Source organism: Ambystoma mexicanum, chromosome 3q (genome assembly GCF_040938575.1).
Source record: "Ambystoma mexicanum isolate Mex_15411 chromosome 3q, UKY_AmexF1_1, whole genome shotgun sequence".
In the NCBI taxonomy this organism is placed as follows: Eukaryota; Metazoa; Chordata; class Amphibia; order Caudata; family Ambystomatidae; genus Ambystoma; species Ambystoma mexicanum.
In genome coordinates, this window is record NC_090926.1 from 471,049,504 (window position 1) to 471,075,910 (window position 26,407).

Consider the following 26,407-nt stretch of genomic DNA (forward strand, 5'->3'; position numbering starts at 1 on the left):
AACTGCTAAAGAAGCCCCTGTCGATCGTTAAAGTGAGTGAGCCAGCAAGTATTTTTGAGAGGGTCGACGCACAAGCAGCCTCCATGATGGGTACCCCCGCCACGAAGAGGGACAACACCGAATTCATCCCTGCAATCCAGCCGGCAGCCAGCGTCCAGGGGACAGAGGAACCCTGAAGAACAGGGTGTCAAATTAGCCTGGACCCAGACCACAAGGGCAGTGCTACTGATGTGGAATGGCTTTCCCCACACTCAGGTGCTTGCCCTGCCCTCTCACTAAGATGTGCCAACTGGAGAAGGGAGGGCCAGACTATGGATACTATGATCAGCCTCCCCGAGTGGAGGATGAGTATGATGAGCCCCTACACGCCTACCAGGACTACGAAGATCTACAACAGCCCACATCATATCAAGGGAGTGTCAACTACAATCAATTGTACCAGGATGAATATGTCAACCTCAACCAGGATGACAGAGAAGCGAGGGAAGTCCCGAGATTATCAGTTAAGATTGGGAACATACAGTTCTATTTCCTGGTTGACTCTGGTGCTACAGTCAACATCATGGAGGAGCAAGAATTCCTGCAAATCCCTGAGAGGCCGACGCTGGAAAAGACATACTCGAGAATCTTTCAATGGGGCGCAACTTCCACCCTTCAAGCCATTGGACATTTCAAATACCAACTCATGCACAGGGCCTAACTATGACACCACCAACCACGTCATCAGGAGCCCAACGAAAGGCCGGTGCCTCCTCAGCTACCATACAGCATCATGTCTAGGACTCAGACATTCATTTCCGCGAAGGAGATGTGATTCACTCAGCTGCAAGCGCAAATGACAAGACAAGCATGGTGTGTGCAATCAACACCGTCCCCAATGGCTCAAACCTCATCACCAAGGAAGAGATCCAGACTAGGTTCCCCCAACTATGTACGGGACTTGGGAAGCTCAAGGGAGCTCCCATCAAATTGCACATAGACCTGGCTGTCAGGCCCATCCCTCAACATCCCAGAAGGGTGGATTTTCATCTCCAAGAGGCTGTCTCGAGAGAACTGAATTAGCTACTCAATGACTGCATCATTAAGCCAGAGACAGGCCCTACCCCCATGGGTGTACCCTCTTGTCATTATACACAAGGAGGGTAGACGCCTACGTCTGTGTGTAGACATGAGGATGGCAGACACTGCTATACAAAGAGTGCCACCCTGGGCCGTGCATAGAGGACATGATTGTCCAGCTCAACAAATCTGTGATGTTCTCGAAACTTGACTTAATTCCAGGGTACCACCAGCTAGAACTGCACCCGAATCACAGGGCATCACAACATTCGCCATCCATGAAGGCCTAGTTCAATAGACGCCTCAACTTTGGCATTTCCTCAGCCGCCGAGTTATTCCAGGAGGCCATAATGCAGGTGATCAGACCCATCAAGGGCGCGCTGAATTACAGAGATGACATACTTGTCTTCGGAAAATCATTGGAGGATCACAACGCCGCACTACTAGTGACCTGCACAGCAATCCAGAATGCTGGCCTGACGCTCAACATTGAGAAATGTCGTTTTCGGTCACATCTTCTCTGCTGACGGCTTGACATCTGACCCCGGCAAAGTCAGTACCATCACCAACCTACAAGCACCACTACAAGTAGCGGATGTCTGTTCCTTCCTGGGCCTGTCCGGGTACTGTGCATGCTATAGCCCCCACTATGCGTCCATTACTGAGCCAATTCGGAAGCTGCTGCAACAGGAGTCGACGTTCCTCTGGTCCCTTGCCTGCCAGGAAGCTTTTGAGTCGATCAAAAAAGCCCTAGCAGAGTCACGCCGCCTGGCCTATTTTGACCCGAACTGGCACACAGAGATCATTGTGGATGCTAGCCCTGTAGGCCTTGTGGCCATCCTGGTGCATACAAGTGGTGCTGACACTCATCCCAGGCATAATGTCGCCTCTGTGTCATGATTCCTGCCCCTCATGTCCCCAGCCCTCCAAGATGTCAGGCTGGAGCCAGGCCACAATCACCTACGTGGCCCTCAACGGCCTCTCCATCCCTCCAAAGACCCACTTAGAGTCAGACTTGGTGCTTGTGGCACCAGACTCACTCACTCCCATAGGATAACATTGGGAATTGGACTTGTAGTGCATTGATGGGGACAAGATGGATGCCCCCACATATTTCAGTTCCCAGAACTGCATGTGCGGTCTAGTCTTTTGGGTGTGGTTCAGCCCAGAGACACCTGGGATACCCAGAGACTATTTAAGCCACACCCAGGCTGAGAAACATGCATTGAGTTTTCTGCACCTGCAGCGTGACACTCACCGTGTTCGGATCGATCTCCAGTAGGCCTGCATCTTTCTTCTGCGCTCAGCTCCTGCAAGAACAAGAACACCGTTAGGAACAGCCTTACGTTGCGGCTCTTCTGCCCATCAGTCATCGCTCCTTCTGTTTTGTGGGCATCTTCGGCGGTGTCATTCCCATCCCGGCATGCCGCTTCCTAAGGAAAAGGGAAAAGAACAGAAAAAAGGCATTAGTAAGCATTCTGCAAATCTTCGCTTATTTTTAAATCCTGTATGAGCTTCAAACGCTTACCTGAATCCCAGCCGCTCTGGGGGAACTCTGTCTCCGGAACTTCTCATCCATCTGCAAGAGGGAAAAGACACTCCAGGTTAGCGTGCAAACATCTAGAGGCGCCGCATACCGCGCTTACCCACCACATTTGTTCTTCATAACCGGCATCCATGCTGAAAACGTCGCGGCACCTAAAAGACACAGAAAAAGAACTCAGTTCAATGCAAATACGAAAAGGGTGCATCGCGCATCGCGCTCTCACTCACCTTCAGCGCTACTCATCTCAGCAGCACGCTGCCATCCCCGGACACCGGCCATCATCTAAGGAAGGAAAGGAACGAAGTTAGAGAACTGTTCAAAAGACTCATTATACTTACCTGTCGGACTCTTGCCAGTGAAGTAACTAGGCAACAATGAGCCCGCATCAATCAACGTGCCCCTGCGCTGAAGGCAGGACGGAGAGCACACTATCCAAGAAAACAAGGTGAGCTGTGGATCAAAGGGAAGGGTTGGACCCCAGGGAAGAAGGGGTTCAAGCACACAGCGACAATAGGGAGTTAAACTCTACCAATCCTGTGTTTCAGGCCCAGTCTCCAGTCGAATAGCCTCCAGGGAAGGGTACGAGGTCGTAAGAGTTCAGAACAGGCTGAGTGACGTTCCTGTGGATAGCAGGTGAGCGTTACACTATGCGAGCAGGGCCTTGCCGGCCCCGAATCTGCCTACTTGCAGGCTGAGAAGGAAAGCCTAGTGGCTGTTTGGGCCTGTGAACACTTCCACAACTTCATCATCGGAAAGACATTCACGCTGATCACAGACCACCAAGCTCTGCTTTCCCTTTTTGTATATCCATGCATAAAGATGCGCCCCCCGGATAGAGAGATGGGGCATCTGACTCTAGGAATGTGATTATGACATCCACAGGTCGGGGGGGGGGGACCAAAATCCGCCTGATTACCTATCACACCATTCAGCAGGCACGCCGACCACACGAGCAGGTGACACGAGTACCTCAACTACGTGGCTGCAAGTGCACTTCCCCCAGCAAAGTCGCTCGAGGACGTTGCGACCGCTTCTGCGGCCGAACCGTCCATGACTCTGGTGATTAACTTGAAAAACAACAAGTGGAAGGACTACCAGCGAGCAGTACTGAACCACCTGGGGTGTGCAAAGAAGAACTGGAGGAGTTGGCAAGGATACACACTGAACTGGCAGTCAAAGACCATGTGATACTACTGAGAGGATGTCGGCTAGTTATCCCTGCGACACTTAGGGCGGAGGTCATTAAGACACCACACGAAGGGCATCGAGGGGCCAACAACACAAAGGCAGTTGCGATACCATGTATGGTTCCCCTTCATGGACTCACTGGTCGATGGCTGGGCTAAGAACTGCCTGGCATGACAGTGTATAGCGAGAGCGGAAACACCAATCCCACTGCAGCCGACGCACATCCCAGACCAGCCTTGGGACAGAGTAGGGATCAATTTTTATGGGCCAATGGAGTCTGGGGAATATCTCCTACTGTGTAGATATGAATATTCGAGATTACCCATTGTCAAGAAAGTGACCACCACTGCGTATCCCCAAGGAGCAGCTACATTCGACAAAGTGCTCAGTAAATGGGGCATCCCAAGGTCTATCAAGTCCGACAATGGTCCCCCATTCAACAGCCACGAGTTTGCTACCTTCGCAAAACACATGGGGAGAAGAAAAACCAGGCCAAGTGGACTCCGACACGAGACAACGAGCCGTGCCCAAAGACTTTCATGTGGGAGATGAAGTCCTTGTTCAGCAGGCCATGATAAGGAAGACAGACTCCCAGTATGCACAGAAACCTCTGAATGTAGTCGCTGTCAAAGGAATTATGGTGACCACCCAGAATGGTGACCACGAAATCACAAGGAATAGTTCAGTTCAAACATCTCGTCAAGAGAGAGGCTAGCCAACCACCCCCTCCGGAGCCAGACCCGGAACCAAGGGAACAGCGAGATGACCTTTGGGTCCCTCAGATGAAGCCCGCCAGTGGGTGCCTGCACCAATCGAGGCATCATTCCTGGAAGGTCTAAGCAAAAGAAATGTACAACCCCATCGCCTGATCAGGAGGCCCACTTGCCTGGTCGAAGAGTGCTAAACCCGGATGCAAGAACATTTGTCCAGGGGTGACATTAAGTGTCCCTGTTCCTTTAAGGATGAGACAGTGAGGTGCATGGGAGGAGAGAAGCCGCGGGAGGAGTGAGGACGGGAAGTCCACAGTTATGTAGAAGTGGTTGAATAAAGAAGACATATTGATTTATCCCTCTGGTTACCGTGTCCTTTATTTGAACGTGCCCGTTTCGGGACATCCAGCAACAGTGGAGGGGAGTGGGGAATTAATTCAGAGATGAGGAAGCCAGGGCCGAAAAGCATATGAATTGGATTCATTTTGTAACAGGTCGTGAATGGAGGGTGAATAAGGCCGGAGAGATGTGATCCAGGGATGGCATTATGGCCTTTCAAAGTTTTGAAATGAAAGGGGCCTGGAGCCTCATGGAGCCCCCCAAGCAACTGCCCCCATATTGCTAGTCAGCAGTCTAATAACATGGCGATATATTAGTTTATATATTACTTACTTCTGGGGCAACATTGGTTCCCCCATGCCAGCTACTTGCTTACAAGGAAGGATTCATAGCTATTGAGCGGGCATTCAGTGTTTCAGTTCCTTGCTGGCTTGTGTTCATTTCGTGTTTTTTTGTTTGTTTTTTATATAGCGCTTTAATCTAAAGCACTTTGCATAGGACATATTGACATACATTACTATTTGCACCTATTCACCATATCTCCATTATAATGCATGCCCCCCCCCCCCCGCTAGAACTTTAAAATGAATGGCACATGCTAATATTCCAGTTATCTGGTCAAAAACTCCACCCATCCGGCGGGACCCAGGAAAAATGCGCAGCTATGTGCCATCCAAGTCACTTTTGGCTACTTTTGTAATATTGTATTTCTAGGTGCGTGATGGGACCTTTTGGTACCAGAGCAGTGCTATGAGACTAATTTAATCCTAACCTTTGTTTGTCCTCTGACCTAAGCTTCTAAAGGTTAATCCCCCACCCTCCCTCTAGGTGCTATATTTAATGTGTGGTTTATATTTGTATCTTAAGTTGCTGTGCACGAAGAGGTTTAGGACATCTGTGAGCGTTTTCTGTGCGTCATCTTGGGTCCTGATAATGGCTGTATTTAAAGTATGTTTTATAGTGTTCCCTTTTCATCCCACCTTGCATCGAACCCACCAAAGTGAAGTGATCCAGAAATCGGGTTGGGTCTTCACGGACCGTGACATGCACTGTGTGGCTCGTAAGTGTGTTCTGTCTAACACAACTACTTATTTGGACTAATAGTCTGCATGCAATTCTTTTTAAATGTATGATTTTCTGAATAGCGATGTGGTGCATTATTCGGGGGTAACTGTGGGGATTAATTGTAATTCACCCCCAGCCTTCTCTCTCCCATGGGTTATGCCCGACTGCTCGGGGTTCACATACCCCTTAAGAGGGCTGTGGAAACATGTCCTTAGCACCATGTTTTAAGAGCCGATTCCACCTGCAACCATCTAATGTATGCGTGTGACCCCTGCTGGCTTAAAATGCTTTGTGACTTCCTGAAGCCAAGTATGTGGTCAATAAATGCACCAACGTAAAATACAAATAACACAATAACAAAGCAATGCACACCCAGGAAGACTAAGCACCTTCTCGTTGGCGTAGCAAACATACCATAAGTTCCGACTGCCAACAATGACATCCTTCAGCAACCAAAGGCGAAGACATATAGAGTTCATTTTGGTTCCATCCTCTCCATGGGCTGCGCGTCACACCGTTCAGACATCACATTGCTACTTTGTGGAAGTGAGTCTCTTCCGTTCACAAAAGGGCAGGGTTGCGGTGTTCCGTTCACAAAAGGGCAGGGTTGCGGTGGCCCAGGAACAATTGGTCAAAAGACACCCACTGTAATTCACTGTGTACCAATGTCAGGCCTTGCAAAATCAACTCAACCCCTAGCATAGTGGAAGACTTTTTAGGGAGGTGTGTACACCTTCAGCAGGCCTCCGCTATTGTGCAATACGGCACAGATCATTAGTGAGCGGCTGCATTCAGGGGTTACAAATGATTGACTCCAAGTTAATACATACAATTGGTCATCTTGTTATGATTCTTGATCTCCTTTCAGCCAACCATATTCTTTCTGGTAACATCCTGCACTATATGGTGCTTCTTTTGATTAATAAGTGTCACAGATGATTCAAGGAATACTCAGTCTCAGAGAGGGTTCAAGGGTTGTTTTGAAGGAATTCTCAGGGCCCTACGGCTGTCCCTCTCTCTCTCATCTAGAAAGCATCAATCCTCCCTAGCCCAAGCGCCCCTATTCCCCAGGATAGCATGTACAGAATATTGACCACCTACTGTCAATGTTCTGTCTTATCTGAGGGGGGGGGGTCTTCTACTTAAGGAAAATGCTTTTTCTGTCGATCTTCCCTCAAGGGCATTTCAGACTGACCCTATGCTCTTACAGTGGTAAATGCACACCCCACTACCCTGAGGGTAAAGTTGTGTGCTTTCCAGACACTCTGCCCAAGTAGATCTTCTTCCAATCCCTCCCACATACTCTTCTCCCTCTCTGACATTTCCCCTCTTACTATTCTCCTCCATCAATCTCTAGCCATCTCCAGTTCCTCTACTCTCCGCATCCTTTTCTGTTCCATCCAATGTCTCTCACTCCTAAGCTTTGCCTCCACCCTTTGATGTTACTACTCTCTCATACACTCTACTCCCTCATCCACAGAACTACTACAATACCCCACATTCTTCTCAGACTCCTCTCTTTCACTCTAAGATGCACTTCACATTTACTCCCTTTCCTAATGACGTTCACCAGCCTTTTCATGCACAAGAAGAATGCAGTACCACTTGCACTCACTAACCGATGCCTCACTTGCTCCAAAAATAACCTCCACACTGCACTCCACAGTCCTTCCACCTGCTAGTCTCTTGGTCTGACACCTCTTCTTCCTCTGGCCTCACCTGAACAACCCACATCTTCCTGCTTCAAGGGGTCTCTTCATGCTCCCCCTAGCCTCTGGATCTGGGCCTGTCTTTGCACTAAGCCCAGTCTTCTGTCTCCAGGTGGGGCTGCCGCAGAACAACAATGGTGGTTTGCATCATACAGTATCCAAGTTTGTGTTAGGGTGGTGGGCGTGTCTGACCTGAGCATCCCGAAGGCAGGTAGAGTCCCTGTTTGGTTTTTTAGTGTTTGCTGTCCCTGGTGGTCAGGGGAGGCTACCCTGGTCTCACTGCCATGCTAGCCGAGGGTGGCGAGTGGTAAGCAGTATCCGAAATTGCTGTGCAGGAGCTCGTGCTTGGCGTCTCTCTGAAAAAGAAAGAACACATGGCCAGCACTTTCGTTCAGTAGCATGGGGTGATGCAAACTGGTATGGCACATGAATAGACTGGCACTTGAGGAGAGCACAGAAAATGGGCCCTCCCAAATGCCACTGCCCTGCCCCCTGGTTGGGTTTGCATCAGACCTGTGTGGGTACCTGACATCTGGTCCCAGTCACTCTTCAGCTCAGAGTGACAATGTAACAGATTTTAATACAAAAATAAACCAATAAATACAAAAGTGGACAAAAAAAGCTAAATTGGTTAGTGATATTTCAAATTTGCGAACCATTCTGCAGAGCCGCATGGCAGTAAAACATGATTTCATTGGTTAATGGATGAAAAGCAGCAATTATAATTGGTTGGATATGGATTGAAATGTGTTTTAACAGCTTGCCATCTTTTTCCACAGACTTCCTCCTGGAAGTCCATGGATTCTGCATAGAAAAAAATGAAAAAGGTAACAGTGTCTGTTGGGCATGGCAGAAGACCATGCAATGTTTCCACATTGGGTCGCCAGTAGGCGCTTTTGGTCTCTGATGTAACTTGGACATGGTTGGCCATGCCAATGGCAAAGTGCACACTGTGCCTGCAAAATACCCACGGCATGCCTAGCCCAATGAGTATTTAATGCCTTGTTTTCGTTCCTGGTCTGGGAAGAGTGTCTAAAGGATATTGTCACTGCGAAGCTCAGTGGACACATTGGGTTTCTAATGAAGTGAGTGGGGCATGGCCAAAAGACATGCCGCTGTCAAAGTGTACACTGAGCATTGGCACAGGTCAAGCCTAGGAGGCACACTGGGGATCTTTGGGGGCCTGAAAAGCAGACTGGATCCTTAGAAAACTCCAAGCATCGATCGAATAAAACCTTGTGATGTACAATTAGGGTTCACGTTCTGTAATAAAAACCAAAGCAATTTACTGAAAACCACTTTTGTTGTAGGGAATGTATAGTTGCAGAGCGAAACAAAACAAAAACTTGCCAGGCATAGGTAACAAGCAAACCACAAGTTACCCACTGCCATGCGCTGCTCATGATGCCACACGTGGCATCACTGATGGCATGCACATATCCACACTTCCCTAGGGCATGACAAAACAAATGCAGCCAAGGTAAAACAATGGCATCAATGAATGCTTATGTTGAGTTTTAGTCCCAATTGCCAACCCTGTAAAATATAAATGGAGAAAAAGGCAGGTGGGATAAGCCCCATTTGGAGGCAAGACAGGTTCCGGGGTGAAGGTCTGCCCAACCAATGTGCAAAGAGCTCCATGGTGGCGGTGCATGGGTAATCCCCCCCGAACTCCTCTGTTCTGGCGCCATGTAATCTTGGAAGATACCCTCCGGGACCAATGCTGTGCAGTTCTCCCAAACCCCACTTCTTCTCGGTAAGGAGAGCACGAGCACCAGTGGATTGGATGGATTCTCCTATCGCCCCTGAGTAGGAACCGGGGCGTAGACGCCTCTGCGAGTCAAGTCAGTCTAAGGGGGATAAGAAGTGTAGGCACTCTTCCAGCTTGCACACCGACTTACATTGTGAGATGGCATCCCTCATTCTTCCTGCTTCCCGTCACCCACGAAGAAGGCAAGTGTCGAACCGGCCCCGGGGATTTTCCATCAGAAGAGGAGAGGCATTCTTACATCATGGCAGCCGACTAACGAGACCTCCGTCACAAGCCAAAACATAGCCTGTTGCCCTGCGCCCATTCGCTTGAATAAGATAAACACACATCAGAGCATGCGCAAATGGTTGGCAGTGCTGGAAAAGTGGCGGTGCGCTGCCTACTCAAAAGTGACCTCCACCTGAAGTTGGACTCTGCTGTTTTGATTGGTCACAATGCTCACCCTAATAAAGAGATCTATATACCAGCTTGGACAGCTGCAACGCCGAATGTGAGGCTTTGGCCGTTTCTGGATGCAGTCTCCAGTGCAGAGTCGTCTCAAAGCTTGTTGAAGGATACTTGCGATAATATATCTTCTGAACAGATCTGGTTGGTAGTGTTCTGTTGTGCTAGCCCCTGGTTCTGGGGATAGGGCAGCACGCTGTGGGGTTATAGCACATGTGAGCAACCTGCTTTCAGAAGACTAGGCAGCGCTACGTGCAGGATCTTCTGAAAGCGGCCTGCTCGTTGAAGCACAGGAGTCCTGGGGACTGGGGCCAGAGCAGCGCTCCAGCAAGATGCGTTTTGCTGGAGCACAGAGCTGTCTTGTTAGGCCCGTTTCCTGTGCTGGTCACAAGAAAACAGCCTGAAAAAAAAAACTAGCAAGGGGGTACAAAAACTTGTGCCAGAGGTGTTTGGTGCCTGGGAGATCATGTGGGCTCTAGGGGGGCACAAGCTAAGTGAAACATGTTCAGCGCATTAATAGTTCCCACAAATTAGTGCAAGTGACCAAGGTCAGACAGGGGCATACAGTTGTCTCGGGCACCAATGAAAAAATGGCCCACAGCTGCAAACGGCAATTCATTACTTTTGTGACAAACCGAGTAGTACGCAAGGGGGAGGTTTTTGATAAAACGTGATACAAATTGTACATTTTAAACAAAATGTATTCAGTAACACTGGTCAAAACTACTAGCTGCATGGTGAAGTAACGTATCAACCCACTTTGACCAAAAAAACAGCCCCACACTAGCATTTTGCGTTTTTGGATAGGACATTGCCCTATCGGCCAGTCAGAGGCTGCAAACCCCTTAGCGTAGTGAGGAAGCCCCAAGTATTCGAGAGGAATTCAGGAAGGGGGGGCGACTACTCTCCTTCACCACACCACCCAAAGAATTTCTTTTTTATAAATGATGTTTTACAGCAGATTATTTTGAGAAAATGGGGTGAAAAGCCACACCATTGATAATTAGTTCTCTTGTATGAAATATGAACAAATTCAATAGATGTCATGCTACCAACAGTACAGAGGAGCATTTCGCAACATTTGCCAGCTTGGTCATTGCATATAACTTTCATGAACTTGTCAACCCCGCGGATCTGTGTGGTCCCTGCGACTATAAAATACTGAATGCAACCCCCCCACCCCCCCGCAACATCCCAATTCTCCCTTTACATAATTAATTACCCCCCCACCCCACATATAGTTGAGGCAAAAAAACAAAAACAAAGCCAGAGGCATTTTTGCATCCAGTGTTTTGGTCAGCGCTGACACCAGCCCAGCCAGCTCTGACTTCCTGTTGACGCCTGTGAGCTCCCACTGTAAAGCATGGCCCCACTGCTTGCACATCACTAGACAGCAGAGCCCATCCAGCCCCTTGACGAGCAGGTCAGAATGGGATAATGCCAAAGGGACCAGCAGCGCAGGGGATGTGAAGGCTAGGCAGGCCAATGCAAGACAGAAGAACTAGCTGGAGGGCAAGAGGGAGGGATGAGGGATAAGAGGGTCACAGAGATGTCGGGGGTCAGGAGATGATGTTAAAAGGACACGGATGAGGGGTAGATAGCGGGTGATGGGGATCCAATGAGGTGATATGCAAATCGCTTCACTCCAGGGGTCAAGTCCTAAAAATTAAAGTGGGGGGAACTCATCAACAAACGCAATGTGATGTGACGTCGCCAGAAAGGAGCATATCAAGGTGAAATATGCACATTTCATTAAATTGGCTTTGCATAACCACCCGAATTGAACAGGACAAATGGCATTTGCCTTTCATAAAATGCAAAACCAAGAGAGGATATTTTCTTCTAATAGTGTTTTTGAAAACGTTAAAAGGTGTACATGTTTTAAACTCCAAGAACCAATACAAATGTTTTCCCTGGGACTTGCAGCACTGAAATTAGATATTTCACCTTCAGTTGTTTATTATTTTTCATCAGGTTACATAGTGCAGTGGTGAAGGGTCTGGCCTGCAAACCTGACGACTATGGTGTGATCCCTGAGGTCGGCTTTAATTCATACATTCAAAGAGGAAATCCATTGTTTCTATTTTAGCTGGGAGGGGACTGAGTCCACCCTCTGAATAAAGTGGGTGGACTCCGTCCCCCTGCGTGTGCCCTCGACTCGAGCCAAAAAAACGGAAAACCTGACTCTGCACACAATATCCCTAGCCTCACCCCGCTGTGTCAACTGTGTGATCTCTGGCATTGTTATTATGGACTATGCCTCCTCATGTGACTATTTCATCTGTGTACTGTAACTAGCGCCAGATGCCTACGGGTACGGCACGCTCTACACATGGAAATAAATAAATAAATATGATTGGGGAAATGGCGAAAGGAAGGGATCATTTTATGGAAAATTTGATTTGATCACAATCACACAATGTAGTCAAGTGAGTGAGACATGATTCTAATCCCAGCCCACTAGCATTAAATCTACTGAGGCTTTGTTATCGGGCGCCGTTTTCTTTGCACTTTGCCATCTGGGTCTTGCTGCCTGGGTTATAAATCGGCAGCGTGCAACTAAAGAAAGGACCGAGAATGCAGAGCAAAAAACAAGACATAAGCGCATTTTTTCAAATGACTCCGGGGAACCCATTGCTTGAAGTCTTCCCTTTTAACTTCCCCATCCCTTGCAAGTAGTGTTACATAAAACCCCCACAGTTCAAAATATGAAATGCTAATAAACACGTGAATGTTTGGGAAACAAGGAGGTTGCAGTTTGAGGGAGCTCGATTTAAGGGGATGTGTAATGCTGATGTGATGCAAAACATCGATGAAATCACGGCTCAGGCTTTAAATCACTACAGCATTAGTGCTACAGATCACTTTCATGTTGGACCCCAATTCATGCCTGTGTTGCCAATGAAGATCACTTTCCTGATGCAGCACCCGCGAGGTATGCCAGCATTCCCACTATACATACACTATACTATACAACCTTGGTCTTCTATAAGTCCATGTGGGGCACAGGCAGTGCTCCGGAACAAGTCGGGCGCCCGGGCGGGACCTCAGCTTTGGGACAAGCAATCTGTGGGGTTGTTGACTGCCGTGCGCCACTCACACCAGTGTGTGTGTTTGTTTCTCAAAAAGCAGTGCTAGCTAGCCCGGCGTGAGGCGGGGGATGCACTGGGCATGGAGGAGGGACTTTCATGGGGGCAACCGCCCCTTCTTCCCCTAGCCCCGTCACGGATCGGAGTGTGCACAAGGTATTGAGGCTAGTCTAAGTGGGTTAGAATATATAAGCCTCACGTGTACCCTAAGGCAACAGAGAGGATAGGTACTTGCTGGTTGGCAAAACCAAGAGGTGAGCTGGGTGCTATATCCTTGAGACGGTGAAGCCACGAAGCGCATTGGGCACTATATCCCTGAAACTGCAGACTAGCTGGGGAATCTTAGGGAAGATCAGCCCCCCTTACCCCCACATAGCTAGGTCCTTGAATCACACTCAGTTAACCAATTCTGCCACCGTTGGTGCGGTTCCCCTCATTCCTACAGAAGTTACACCCACCCACCTTGCTCTCCCGGATTGGAGTGAGATTTTGCCAAGCACATCTGCCCACATATGGGGGGGAATAGCATGACGTGCTAAGGCCAAAATACCTGGGTGGGGTGCAGTGTACGATAAAGCGCGTCATGCTGTTCCTCTCGTTGCGTAGCAACAGTAACTGCTACCGCTTCTATGTGTGTACAAGGAAGACAACGTTTCTGTGCATTTTGTCCGACACATGCATGCAAGACTAGGGAAGTCCAAAATCCCATCAATCATGCAAAATATGCAACTTTATACAGTGACAACGCTGTTGCCTGTGGCAGGTTGTAGTGATAAGCAACTCAGCACGGACCATTCATCCACTGGACCTACATTCACTTTATAAAATGCAGCAAAAGATAACATTCTGTCCAACCTACACGAACACAGCAGCAAAATGGAACCCTACCTAGGCGTGGTATCTTGTTTCCCCTTCCCCCCATCTACCTATATGCTGCTGGGATGTCACGTGTGACGTCACGGCACTGGAATGCTCAGGTGGAAGCTAATAGGCAGGGTGACCAGACGTCCTGGTTTTGCCGGGACCGTCCCGGAATTTGGTGCTCTGTCCCCCCTTTCTCAAGATTATATTTCCATTGGAAACTGTTGTGTTCCTGGTTTTTGATAGTAGGTCTTCATAGCAGGGGGGCAGGAATGCACAATCTCGCACAGGAGGAATGCTGCATTTTACACTTTAAGATAGTGTTAGCTTGGGATAAATTAATTATAATATGTGTTTATTTGAAAGGTAACACTTAAACCCCTCTTCTCCTCCAAACCCTACTGAAGTGTACTGCCTTGACAGCCACTTTCAAGAGTTAGTCCTACTTTTATGTTAGTTGCCCTGTCCCGGCTTTTAACTTTTTTTTATCTGGTCACCTTACTAATGGGGAACATTCCAGAGGCCACCATTGGATTTACCCACCTGGGCGAATGTGCTACCAGTGGGCTGCTTATCATAGTAGAAAATCTCTGCGACATACTTGGTGCGCCGACATAGTCCACCAAACTTGTTACAAGGGTCCCTCTCTGCCGCCTTGTACGCGGGGCGAAGGTTTCATCGTTTTGTGCGTGCATCCTCTCATGCTATTGCAACATCAAGCAATCTTCAAGTTTATTCTTCCAGCTTTCTAGTGGGAACAGCTAACCAATTGGTCCCATTACCATGCTGACACACACACACACACATGTTAAGCACACAATTCACAAAATAGCGTGCCACCGTCTTTGGTAACGTTTACTTACTTGTGATAGACAGTCGTTTTCAAATGGTTAATCCTTCTGTCCACTTGGTATCTCTTGAGGTCTTCTAAGCCATCCTTAACGGCAACAACAGCCAGCACTATGGCCAGGGGGATCATCGTGATCTCCTTATGGAAGACCTCCACTTGGGGCATCCAGTTCAAGATGGCGAGGAGTAGGAAATACAAGTTGGCGAACCTGGGGAGGACAAAGAAGAGGGTCATCAATGGCTCCACGGTGGACCATGACAACATTTGGTGTCACTGGCCAGGCCTAGTCTTCACACACTGTAAAACACCTCAGTGGCATAACAAAAGCCACATTAACCATCACCGTGGAAGGAGGTCTTCTTGAAGCCTAGACCCTATCCTTTGCTCAAGACTGAGGATGCGGGAGCCATGCACGTAGACTTATCAAATTACTCCTGTCCTAAATGTGTGCCTTAGAAGCCCACTGGAAGTATAGGGGCAGGTGGAGGAAGGTGGCAGAGAGAAACGAGGTGACGTTCGGGTGTCTTTCAAAGCTTGCATGGTTGCAAGTTATCCGTGTGGGGGGCCAACACGTGGCATATTTAATGATGGATTGGCAACGACAGTTGCAGCGCTAGAGAACTAGCGGCCAGATAAAGTAAGGCACAGGCTGAAGATGTTAAAAACCATTTGTCACTTCCCTTTGGCTACTAGTGTCACTTCACTGCCCCCTCTTCTCTGCGAGGCGCAGTGGCAAAAAAATACCTGTATGAGGGTGTATGGGGCAAGGATGTGTCGGCGAGGGCAGCAATGGGAAGTTAAAGAGGAGCACACGTATGCTAGTGTGGGGTATAGGTGAGAGGGTACGACGTCCTTTCATTGTAGGATGTTTTTTCGCAGGGTTTTTGACAGCAGATTTTTTAACGAAAACAAGCTCATTGAAATTTTTAGGGGGGTTAGAAAAATATATAGTTGGAGTGTGGGTCTTTGGGAATATATAAAAACATTAAAGGGGAAAGGGGTTGTGGGGGACATAAAAAATAAAAAATTCGATACGTTGTTTCCGTTAAAAAACCAGCTGTAAAAAATGCAGCGAAAAAACATCCCACGATGAAATGGCATGGAACCTGCGAGAGTAGGGGCATGAAGGAAGTGAGAGTGGGGGCAGGAGGGCATGAACAAGGAGAAGTCTGGGGGCAGCAGTGGACGACCATGCGGGTGGATATAGCAAACTATTGTGCAATAAAAGCATGAAAGTGTTGTCAGAAGGAGTGAACGACAGGCTGAAGGCTTAATCATAAGGCAGACGGAATCAAGCATTTCCATTGCCTTAGTGGGGGAGCACAAGAGAGCAGAGCTCTTAAAAGATGTCCTACATTGATAGCACCGCTCCAGTCACCAGCAGAAAAGGCTCATCACCTGCAGAACCCCAATTAATCTGCAATAATGCATGTATACACAGCCAGAGCGGTTCTTCAAGACAAAGGTTTTACATCTCGAAAATGAAAAACCACAGCAGTCTGAGGCGTGAACAAAATCTGAGTTATAAAACAGGACCAGCGCACAGATTCATGGCTCAAAGATGAAACTCCAGTAAGAACAACATTACCATTTCTTTCAAAACGAAACTAAAATCTGTACTTAAAATATGCAAAAATTATTGTACCAAAGCGAGTGTTGGAGAATTTTGCTGCCTAACCGCACTCAGGGGCGGACTGGAAGCCAAAAGAGGCCCTTGAAATAATGTTCAAAGTGGCCCCATATTACACATTTTCAGCAAACCCAACCCTTTCCCTATGAGAACATCTGGAAATAAAATAGGTAACCACACACAAGAGTCCCAGGGTGTGGAGACCTACCAGGAAATCTCCAGAGTTGCCTACAGGCCAGTCCAGCCCTGTGTAACCACACAGAAGAGGCCCAGGGTGCAGAGGCCTACCAGGAAAGGAAATCTCCAGAGTTCCCTATATGCCAGTCCACCCCTGGGTAACCACACAGAAGAGGCCCAGGGTGCAGAGGCCTACCAGGAAATCTCCAGAGTTCCCTATATGCCAGTCTGTGTGTGACCGCTGTGGTATGGCCCCTTTAACAGCAGTGTGTTGCCTGTTTAAGAGAAGGAGTCATGAAAAGGGGCTCTGTGCGCACGTGCAGGCAGTGCAGTAGGCCCAGAGAGTGCCAAACCGGTGTCTGTGCTTTATTGTGTGGTGTGCCAGTCGTGTGCCCACGGCCTGTGTGATCACAGCGCCAAGGTACAAGCACACTGGGTGATCCCAGTGCCTGGGTCTGGTCGGGTGCTTCCGACAGCAGCAGGGTGCTCCCCCTGCCACGTTCCCCGCTGCGTGGATGCAGCGTGCGTGATCCTGCTGGGTGTTCGCCAGCAGTTGCGTGCCCTGCCCGGGAGCCCCGAGCAGGACCAAACAACCGCAATGCACAACGAGAAAAGTGGCAGTAAGCTTTAAAACACATGGCAAAGTTTAGAAAATATTCACCCACATAAACTGTAAGGCATTATTAACCATCATGGGGCACTTGGAGGGATTGTTGGCAAGGGATTTTTAAAAGCAATATTAATGTAAACTCAATTTTATTTACTTTCATTTTCTTTTAACCAATTGAAAATTGCGTCACTACAGCATACGGCAACGGGAGACATGACACCCTTCAAAATATTGGATGGCTTCAGAGAGCAGGACAACAGAAGGCCATTGATTCCACGGTACAGACACGTGATCATGTCTGCCCAATCAGATAACGCAACTGTACCTCAGCATTTCAGCGCAACCAAAAGCCCCCTTTTAAGGGCACCACCGAACGCAGGACGTGTACCCAGTACCAATCACTCGAATTTCCAAACACCAGAATCTGCAGCAGTGGAAGACGCGTCCCAAAAACCCAACAAAGGCACGAAAGCGTCATTGCATCTGCAATTTAAATCGGCCTACTATATTTCCTGAAGCCCACCAAACTGCATGGACTCAGCCTGACCAATCAGCATGCCCGATGCAAAAGTATTACATGCCATCCACCACACGATGCAGGAAGGAAAGGAGACTAACATCCGTCATAGGAGGCACGGCTGGTTAATGCACTAATCTGGGCAGGCAGAGTGTTCTGGTTAGCAATGGGTCTGCCTTAATGCCTGAATGTATCAATTCCAGTTCCTATTCCTTATGAGGAGCAGTGCCACCTCGACATTCGGATGGATTTTGCTTAGGACATTGAGTTGCCATTCAACTGGGCAAGTCTGACATGCATGGATCTTGCAAGTGTAGCGGCCCCCACACGCAGGCCATTACAAATACACAAGAAGGCCTGTGTGTGTGTCATTGCTTGGTATACATTTATAACGTGTGTCAAAAAGACAGAATTAGATTAACCAAAGTATGCATACGTACATATAAAAGACATTTCAATAAAAAGCAGCCTTGTGCCACTGCACAGGATAGCATTTTCTGTCCAAGTGGACCAGCTCGTAGTACTGGTGACCATTCACGCAGAAATGTGCATATGCAGCAGAGGGTCTCATTGGGGTCTCTTCTGCAGTGGAGACATCTCGGGAAAAAGAAGAACCACTGCATCAAATGTTACCAGACCAAAAAGATAAGAGCCGTCATCGCTTCCTCGCCCAGTGCCTCCAGATGCCAACCAGAACCAAGATCACACCCAGCTCAGTACTAATGCCAGGTCTGAAACCAGCTTTTTAGAGTGCCAAAGGTGGGTGGTGTGAAGATTCACAAGGTTTCGTGACTTCTCTCCAGAGGGGAGACCTTTCCTATGAGGCTAGGGAGGTGAGGCCACTACCCAATAGTCCCCCTAGGAGTGGTAATATCCAGAAGGACTTCATAGGAAAGGACTCTCCCCCTCATGGGAAGAAGGACGTCCACCTGGGGAAAAGCCTCCCTAAAAACCTGTCACATAACCCCGTACCCTCATGGTCACCCTTTTCTCCCACCATTGAAAGTGGAACCATGTGTTATTGTAAAGCCATGACTGTGACAAAAGTTAAACTTACTGGGATAAAGAAGAACATGGAATCATATGGAATAACTATATACAAAGTCAGCCAAGTACTGCAATGAGGTGGCTCACTGGAGGCATGAAGAGTGCCAAAGAGACTTTCCAAGATGGTGTTGACCTTACACCAGGGTGGAGCCAACAGTAGAAAGTAGAAAGCAAGAACAGACTAAGAAAATCTCACTGCGGAAGCTAGGACCACGCAAACGAGACCTGGGAAGTTAAAATCTTTAAAGCTGCAACTGAAGTAGTTGCGTCTCTCCAGGAGGGAGACAAGAAGAACAGGACATTTCTGGAGTGTTCTGGTAGCCGGCAGGGAACGGACTCACTTGGTGGCGTGACTACAGAAAGGTGGACCGTCGGGTCCAGAAACTATGCAGAGACCACCAGCCAGGTAGGAAGCAACAAGAAGGAGGAGAGGCCCCCACGACCCAGGGAAGAACTGGAGCCGTGTCCCCAAGATACTGCAGGTAAAGTGGATGGTGGGAAGACCAGGTGGGGTCCGGGAAGAGGCCCAACTCAAACAGAGTACATCGAGAGCCATCACCCTCATTGCAGTGGTCAGTTCAATACCACTGCTCAAGCAGAGTGCATCAGAAGTCATCTCCCTCATCACAGTGGCCAAATGGCCAATCCAATACCACTGCTCAAGCAGAGTGCATTGGCAGTCCTCTCCCTCGTCACAGTGGTTTATCCAATACCACTGATCAAGTAGACTGTTGGGAGTCGTCTCCCTCTTTGCAGTTGTCTGCCCAATACCTCTGCCAAAGCAGAGTGGAATGGGAGCCATCTCCCTCATAACAGTGATTCACCACATATCTCTGTTTAAACAGAGGGCATAAGGAGTTGTCGCCCTGTCACTGTGGCCCAACAAATGTCATTGGAAAGTCTGAGAGCTTTGGGAAACATTCCCATTACATATAGAAACCAATAGGGAGACATACAAGAAAGCTATAGAGAACCCTCGAAAAGATATCCATCATTAGAGTGTTAAATGGAAGCGAGATAAGGCTATGAGTTTTCATACTTTCTAGAAGGAGTTAAAGAGAATAATCAGTTTTCTGCAAGAGTGCTTAAATACCACTGTGGATAACTTTTATAGACAGACCATGAGAAGGGAATCATTTCCCTGGTCCCTTGTGATGGGACATTAAAGGAGTTACTTCTACTAGAAGACTGAAGGAGTCATTCTTCTGGTGAAGGAAACACAAACTTCATTTTAGTCAAAGGCTTATGTTTATAGTGTTAGATTAGTTAATTTCTGATGGAGAACATTTATTTTTAAGGGGCATCCTGACAGTTCACTAAAGTTGTCCTATGTTGAGGCAGGGCAAGCCCCTTAGTAGTAGGTAGAGATAGGTTTTCTTGAGTTGCACAAAATGACCCCGCCTTGTCAGTCTCCTTCATGACCCTTTTCCCATCATGCCCGCCACCGAAATTAATTGCAAACTCACTACCCCAGATTAATGCTCTACCTAGAAAAAATGCAATCCAACTAAAACACTAAGCGAAATTCTCCTTTTCCTAATGGTGCCCCAAAAATGCACAGCAATCTCTGCTATCATTCTCGCCAGGCTCGACTACGCTAACAGCCTATATCCAGTTGCCCCAGCTTGACTACAAGCCAGAATGCAGAGTGCAAAGAACTGCAGCTAGGCGCTTACTAAAATGATCATGCATAACAGTTGCATTGATGTCTGCATTGGCTTCCAGTAGCCCGCAGAATCGCCTTTAAATCATCCATCGATTCACTTGTCTAGTAGCAACCTTAGAACATCAGCACATATCTTCATGACCAACCCCTCGTTCAGTAAAATAGGGTCTTCACATTCTGAATCGTTGCTCCCAGGGTCTGAAATCATTGCTGTGACACATAAGAGATATAAAATACATGTAGCCCCTTCAAAAAAGCTATTAAAGTTTGGCTCTTTCTTTCAAACTGAGAGAAAATGCATCTCCCTGAAGTAAGAGCAAGATCGTCTAGGAGTATTCAATACATAGCATTAGCCACAGAAAACCAGTTACTGTACACTGAAGAACTCCTCACCCAACCAGTCAAATTGAAATACAATGGAGAGCTCTGCTTCTCTCTAGCATTACGCAAGTTATGGGTATTCTACTACCTTCCTTAGAGATGCACGATTAAGTCACTATTTTTTAGATATCTGAACCTTGGGCTCACTCACCGAACACTTACTACTCACAATCAAGCCTCAGTGAATACCTGCCAAGGAGCTCACCACTACCACCACAAGGCTTTACCACTGTCCATGGTCACCATGTTCCCGTGGGAACGAATATGAACTATGACCACTAGCTTCATTACTACTTTCATTTTGACGTCGACCAGTCTTTTGGTCATCCCTCCTAAACCAGGCTACAGCTAACCCTATTTTTAAGGTCTAAATTCCACCTACAAGTGGACCAGCCTACAAGTTCCCCGGACAGGACTCTGCCATCAGATGAACAAAACTTTCGGTCTCAAAAAAACTTGTGTCTTTCTCGGTGATACTTATACACCTGAAACACAGAAGATCCGTTGTGGATTGTTTGGTTTGAATTGCATTTGAAACACTCACTGCATTTAATGTATTTTCTGTACATCCTTTTGGACTAATATGAAGTAATATTCAGCCAAACCATGCATATGTGAGTACACACTGTTTATGTGTTTTTCGGATTGGTTACTACAGAACACTCGAGAACTCTGCTAAGAACCTTGTTACTTATTTTATTTAAAGTGTTTTGTTCATTTTCCTTTTGAAAATCTTCATGTGTAGCCAAATTAAAAAGGCAACAGTAGTTACATTCCAGTGGTTGGATCCTTCCTTTTCGAGTAACACATATTTTTTTAAAGTCTTACTGGTGATTTCTGGAGGTTTGAATAAATACTGCAAGAAATTATTGCAGCTTTAAAACATTTGAGGACAGGACTACCCCCTCGTACATAGTATTATTTCAGCCTGTTTGTCCTGCCCAACCTTAGACTGTCCCTTATGTTACACGTAATTGGGCAAGTGGGAGGCAGTCGGATGTTCTCTGCACCTGGGTTTCGTTTTGCTTACTTGCTGCTAATGAGCCGAATGTCCAAGGTTGGGAAGGAATGCCAACCAATCAGAGTGCTTATGCAATGGTGAGCATATATTGTTGCGGGGGCCAATTCACTGCTGTTATAATCTGTATTATACAGAGTTAAAGAGAAGTTCAATGCATGCCTGTCAGAAGAGGGGCAGCTAATGATGTTACTAACACTTATAGAAACTATAAGTAAATATGTTTCCCTAACCAATCCCTCTGCCAGATAGGTTTTATTATTTGCCAAGTAGGATGACGTCATAGCTGACGCACATCGAGGTATAAAGTCTTTGTGTAACCGAAATGTGATCAAGAGTGTGTGTTTCGCCAGGTTTCCCTACTTTATTGAACTGATAATAAATTAGTATTTTGCCATATTCTTTGAGTCTGTCCAGTTATTTGGGCAAGAGACCATTTATTATGGTAATCCCATTCTGCACATATGAAAGCTGAAAGGTGCTACTGCACAACTTTGCTTCAATTATCTCTGCATAAGTAGCACCCTCTTGGGACTCTGGTATTTATGGCCTTTGTGCAGCTAACCTAGCTTGACTTTACCTGGAAAACAATCAAGTAGGAATGTCCAAGCACACCTGGAGCCCATCGCCCACCCAAGCCTTACATATACACCATATTTGCCATGTTTCTTTTCTTTTACCATCCTCTTACACATTTTTTAAAATTAATAATACACCTTAACATCCCAAGCACATTCCGATAGTCTTCTTTTCATTACACACTAATTTTTCGGTCAATAACTTCCAGCAGACTAAGGACATGCCATTGTTGGCATGGAGCAGAATGCTCCTTCACATGGACGAGACTTATGCACTTGGAGACCACTACAGTGGTGGCCTGGCGCAGTATAGAAAACCCCATAAGACGGAATTATGTAGATCAAAAAGTATTACACCTAGACAGAACTGTGAATGTTAGCATGTTAAATGTCATATAACCCAGTAACCAATATAAACTCAAACTCTCTGCATATTTATCTCACTCAAAAAACACACACAACCACCTCTCGCACAACAAGCTGCACGCACTTCACCACACTGCAACAACACATAAGCCACACCAACAGCACACGCAGACTGACACCGATCCAATACTCGCACCAAAGCTCAGCACCCGATGTCTACCGAGTTGAAGCTGCCAACAGTACACCACTCCTCTCACTATCCTACTCCCGCTTCACCTACTAACCCATCCCACCTTCTCGTTAACAGATCCGCCAGAGCGCCTGGGGACCAATTCCTTTGGTGACGGTGCGCTACATTTTATTTTTATTTATTTATTTTATTTATGTATTTATAACGCGCCGAAGTTCGCAAGCATCAGGGAAACGAGAACAAGAAAACGAGAAAACAAGAAAACAAGAAAACGAGAAAAGAGGTCACAGGACTACATAAAAAAGAAAAGAGAGGAACTCAAGGGTGTCTGTGCTGAATATTTAACGAATTACCGAAAAAGTAACATTTTCAGCTGCTTCCTAAGTACCTTTAACATAAAATAACATAATTATAATAAAAGGATGCTCATCTCGCTGGAAAGGGCTCACCCAAGTTCTCAGCTCCTAGCACTGGAAACAAGAAAAGGGGGGGACCTGCTCCTTCTCCAGGCCAGTCCTGCCAGCTAGCACAAGGCTTGGTGTCTGGAAATAATGAAATATTGCAGGAAAGCCCATCTATTCTGCACTGAAGAAAAGCAAACAATGCGCCTGCGAGTTCCTGCAACCGAGTGGCTTTCCGCTCCTGCAAGTAGCGACATGGACTACAGAGGGTTGGCCACAGGGGAAACTTCCTTTGCCACGGTATTGGCGATCAAGATCGATATGTTGTACCAATATTTCCACACGTTGTTCGGCAATAACACACATGTGAAGTGTGGCATGTGTGCCTGTGTACTGCACTGCTTTTTCGGATTGCCCTTGGGAAAAATATGCATAAGGAGGATCTAATGCATACGTCGGAATAACGCCCGGTTACGAGCTTACACTGTTATGGGGCATTGAGCAAGTTGAATGTTGAATGTGCGTGCCAGTGCATGGTGCTGCTCTGCTGCACGTTGATCTCGAGTAATGACGAGGTAGTGCTCAAGCTTGGCAGTGAGGAGGATGTGGGATCACGCCTCTTCTTGCAAACATCCAATGTCTTTCATGGTTTGGCCCGCTTCTGTTGCAGGGCCCTTTTCGGGACCCTGAGTATTTCGAGATAACTGGGTGTTTGGCACAGTGGGCCAGACCTCAAGTCATCAATGAAGGAGTTTGGGCATTACCCCATCTCACGCTTCCTCGTCCCAGTTCTTTACCATCGACCCCTCCTTGCAATAAAGGAGGCTGCTCACCTCTTCTGATCCTGTTTCTTCTGCCAGACAGATCACCGGAAGATTAGCTGTCCTGTTCTTCCCAGAGGGGTGCCAAGCTGGTTGGGCCAGAAGGCATGAACAAGTAGTGATCTCCTACCCCCTGACCATGGATAATCGGGGTAGTGGAGGTCAGGGAGCGGGCCTTGGTAAGTAGGTACACCCCTTGGCTGTCCGAGCTGGGCCAGGGGGGCTAGAGTGGGAGGGCTCGGGATTCCCTTCAGGTGTTCGGCGTTAGGGTGGGGGTGATGGCTGCTCCTACTCACCAGACTTCCCTCTTCCAGGCTATGGCTTTCCACATGGGTAAAGTTAGGAGAAGGATAAACATATTGGGGTAGACAGTGTGAATAGGTTCTATCTGTGTTTCACCTGGGTCTTCTTGGCCTGCTCTAGCTCCTTGACAAAACCACTCCAAGCTGACTCTTCTAAATTAGAATCTTCTGAGTGACCTTGTTGTGAGAAAAGGGGGAAGGAAGAAAAGTGAGCAGCCCCGCTTGAGGTTAAGGCGATGCTCCGAGAGTAACAGTTGTAGATGGCCCAAGAGACAGAGGAGGGACCTGACCTCCTCCTCCTCCTCCTCCTCCTCCTGCTCCTCCTCAGTTTCATCATCGGAGTCAGCGGAACCCTTCATGGCCCATGCCTACGGGGAAGCCTCTAGACCACAGAGGTCCATTAGCACAGTGGATAGAGCACGAGACTTGCAATGTGATGGTTGTAGGTTCAAAGCTGTACCACAGTCGGCACAAGAACACTACGGCTGTAGGCCAGTTCAAGGGTTTTTATTTAATTTTGGTGAGTCCTAGGGCCATCCATCTCTCTCGATTCCCTTGGGATTTTCCCCTAACGCAGCAGCCGTAAATTCGGTTAGTGCTACTAAACAGTAACCCTACTGTCTAATCTTTACGTTTGCCAAAAGAGGTCTCCCTAAATACTGGCTAGCTAAGCTCTCTTAGTGACTTACTGTCTCTAAACAGTTATTCGTGTTCTAATGGAGTTTCAGGATTATGTGCCTTGCACTTGCTCCATTTGTTTCAGGTTGGTTTACTCACGTCCATGCTTACCTCTAACTTTCTACTCTCGCTGCTATACCCCTCCTCTTGCTCCTCCTACCTGTTGCTGCCCCTCCAATGTGTCACTACTCCTAGCACTTGCCTCCACCCTTGGGCGCCATTTTTCCTCCCATTCTATTTCACCATTTATCTACTCCATTACGGCTCTCCTCCCTGCACTAACCGTCTCCACCTCCCATCCACCCACACCTCCTCAACCTCCCACTCCTCGTCTCCACCTCCCACTCGCCCCCTCTTCCTCCCACTCTCCACCTCCCACTCCCCAGCTCCCACTCTGCAACACAAACATCCCCCATTCACCCAGTGCAATGAACTTCACATCCATTCCTTACCAAAAACGTATACTCATTTGCCACCCCAACACACCCACTAACAATGTAGAACGACCCCCCCCCAAACCAATACCTAACCTTCTCCACGAATCTCCTCCACAAGCCACCGCTCCCTCCTTCCTCCTTTTGGTCACTTGGTCCATCTCTTTTTCTACTGCTGACTTCATCCAAATAACCCACACCTTCCTGCTTTCTCTAACCTCCCCTCATTATACCTCCCCTCTGTCAACCATTAGCCAACTTTCCCTGACCAGTCTGGTCCTTCTTTCCTGTTATAGAGTGCGTCACGAGGACGTTGCGTACCTGTTCGTCTGGTTGAAGACCTTGATGATGATGCCAGGCTGTCAGGAGACCTGCGTGGATGTGGTTGATGACGCGAGAAGCCAGCCCAGCTCCCGCCCGAATGGAACCGGGTTGGAGATGAACCAGCTCCCAACGCCACGAGTCTGCTCACCCCTGATTAACGTGGCGTCAGGACAGTGCAAGCACTGACAGGGGGAGCCTTTCCAGATGACGATACTGAGTCCCAAGGAAGACTGGATCCGGAAGATGGAAGTCCCAAGGGAGACTGGATCCGGAAGATGGAAGTCCCAAGGGAGAGGACACAGTGGAGATTGGTAGGAGACAGGATCCGGGAAGGAAGGTAGAAGAATGGCTCACAAGGTTGAAAGTGCAGGCAGACAAGGTACAAGGGCAAGGACCAACTAATAACCTCAGGGGAACCACCCAACTCAGAAGAGGGGAAAGGGAACCACCCTACCACAGGACAAGGGAAGGAAGGACAAGGCAAGGCAACTGCAGATGTACCCGAGGGTACCAGGAACAAGGAGGACAGGAGTCAGGTAACAGGTAAGGACCCGAGGGTACCAGGAACAAGGAGGACAGGAGTCAGGTAACAGGTAAGGTAGGCACAAGGAACCGGCGAGGAAACACGATCCTAAT

At 47.8% G+C, this 26,407-nt stretch overlaps 1 protein-coding gene across 1 annotated transcript in view; it reads right to left on the reverse strand.

Annotated features, from left to right (window-relative positions):
• The window catches only part of ATP10B (ATPase phospholipid transporting 10B (putative)), a 620,207-nt gene that overhangs the window by 205,673 nt on the left and 388,127 nt on the right, over window positions 1-26,407 (reverse strand). The window contains exon 5 of the mRNA XM_069654269.1: window positions 14,645-14,839. Coding sequence (XP_069510370.1) covers window positions 14,645-14,839 — 195 coding nt within the window. The remainder of the gene's footprint in view (window positions 1-14,644; window positions 14,840-26,407) is intronic.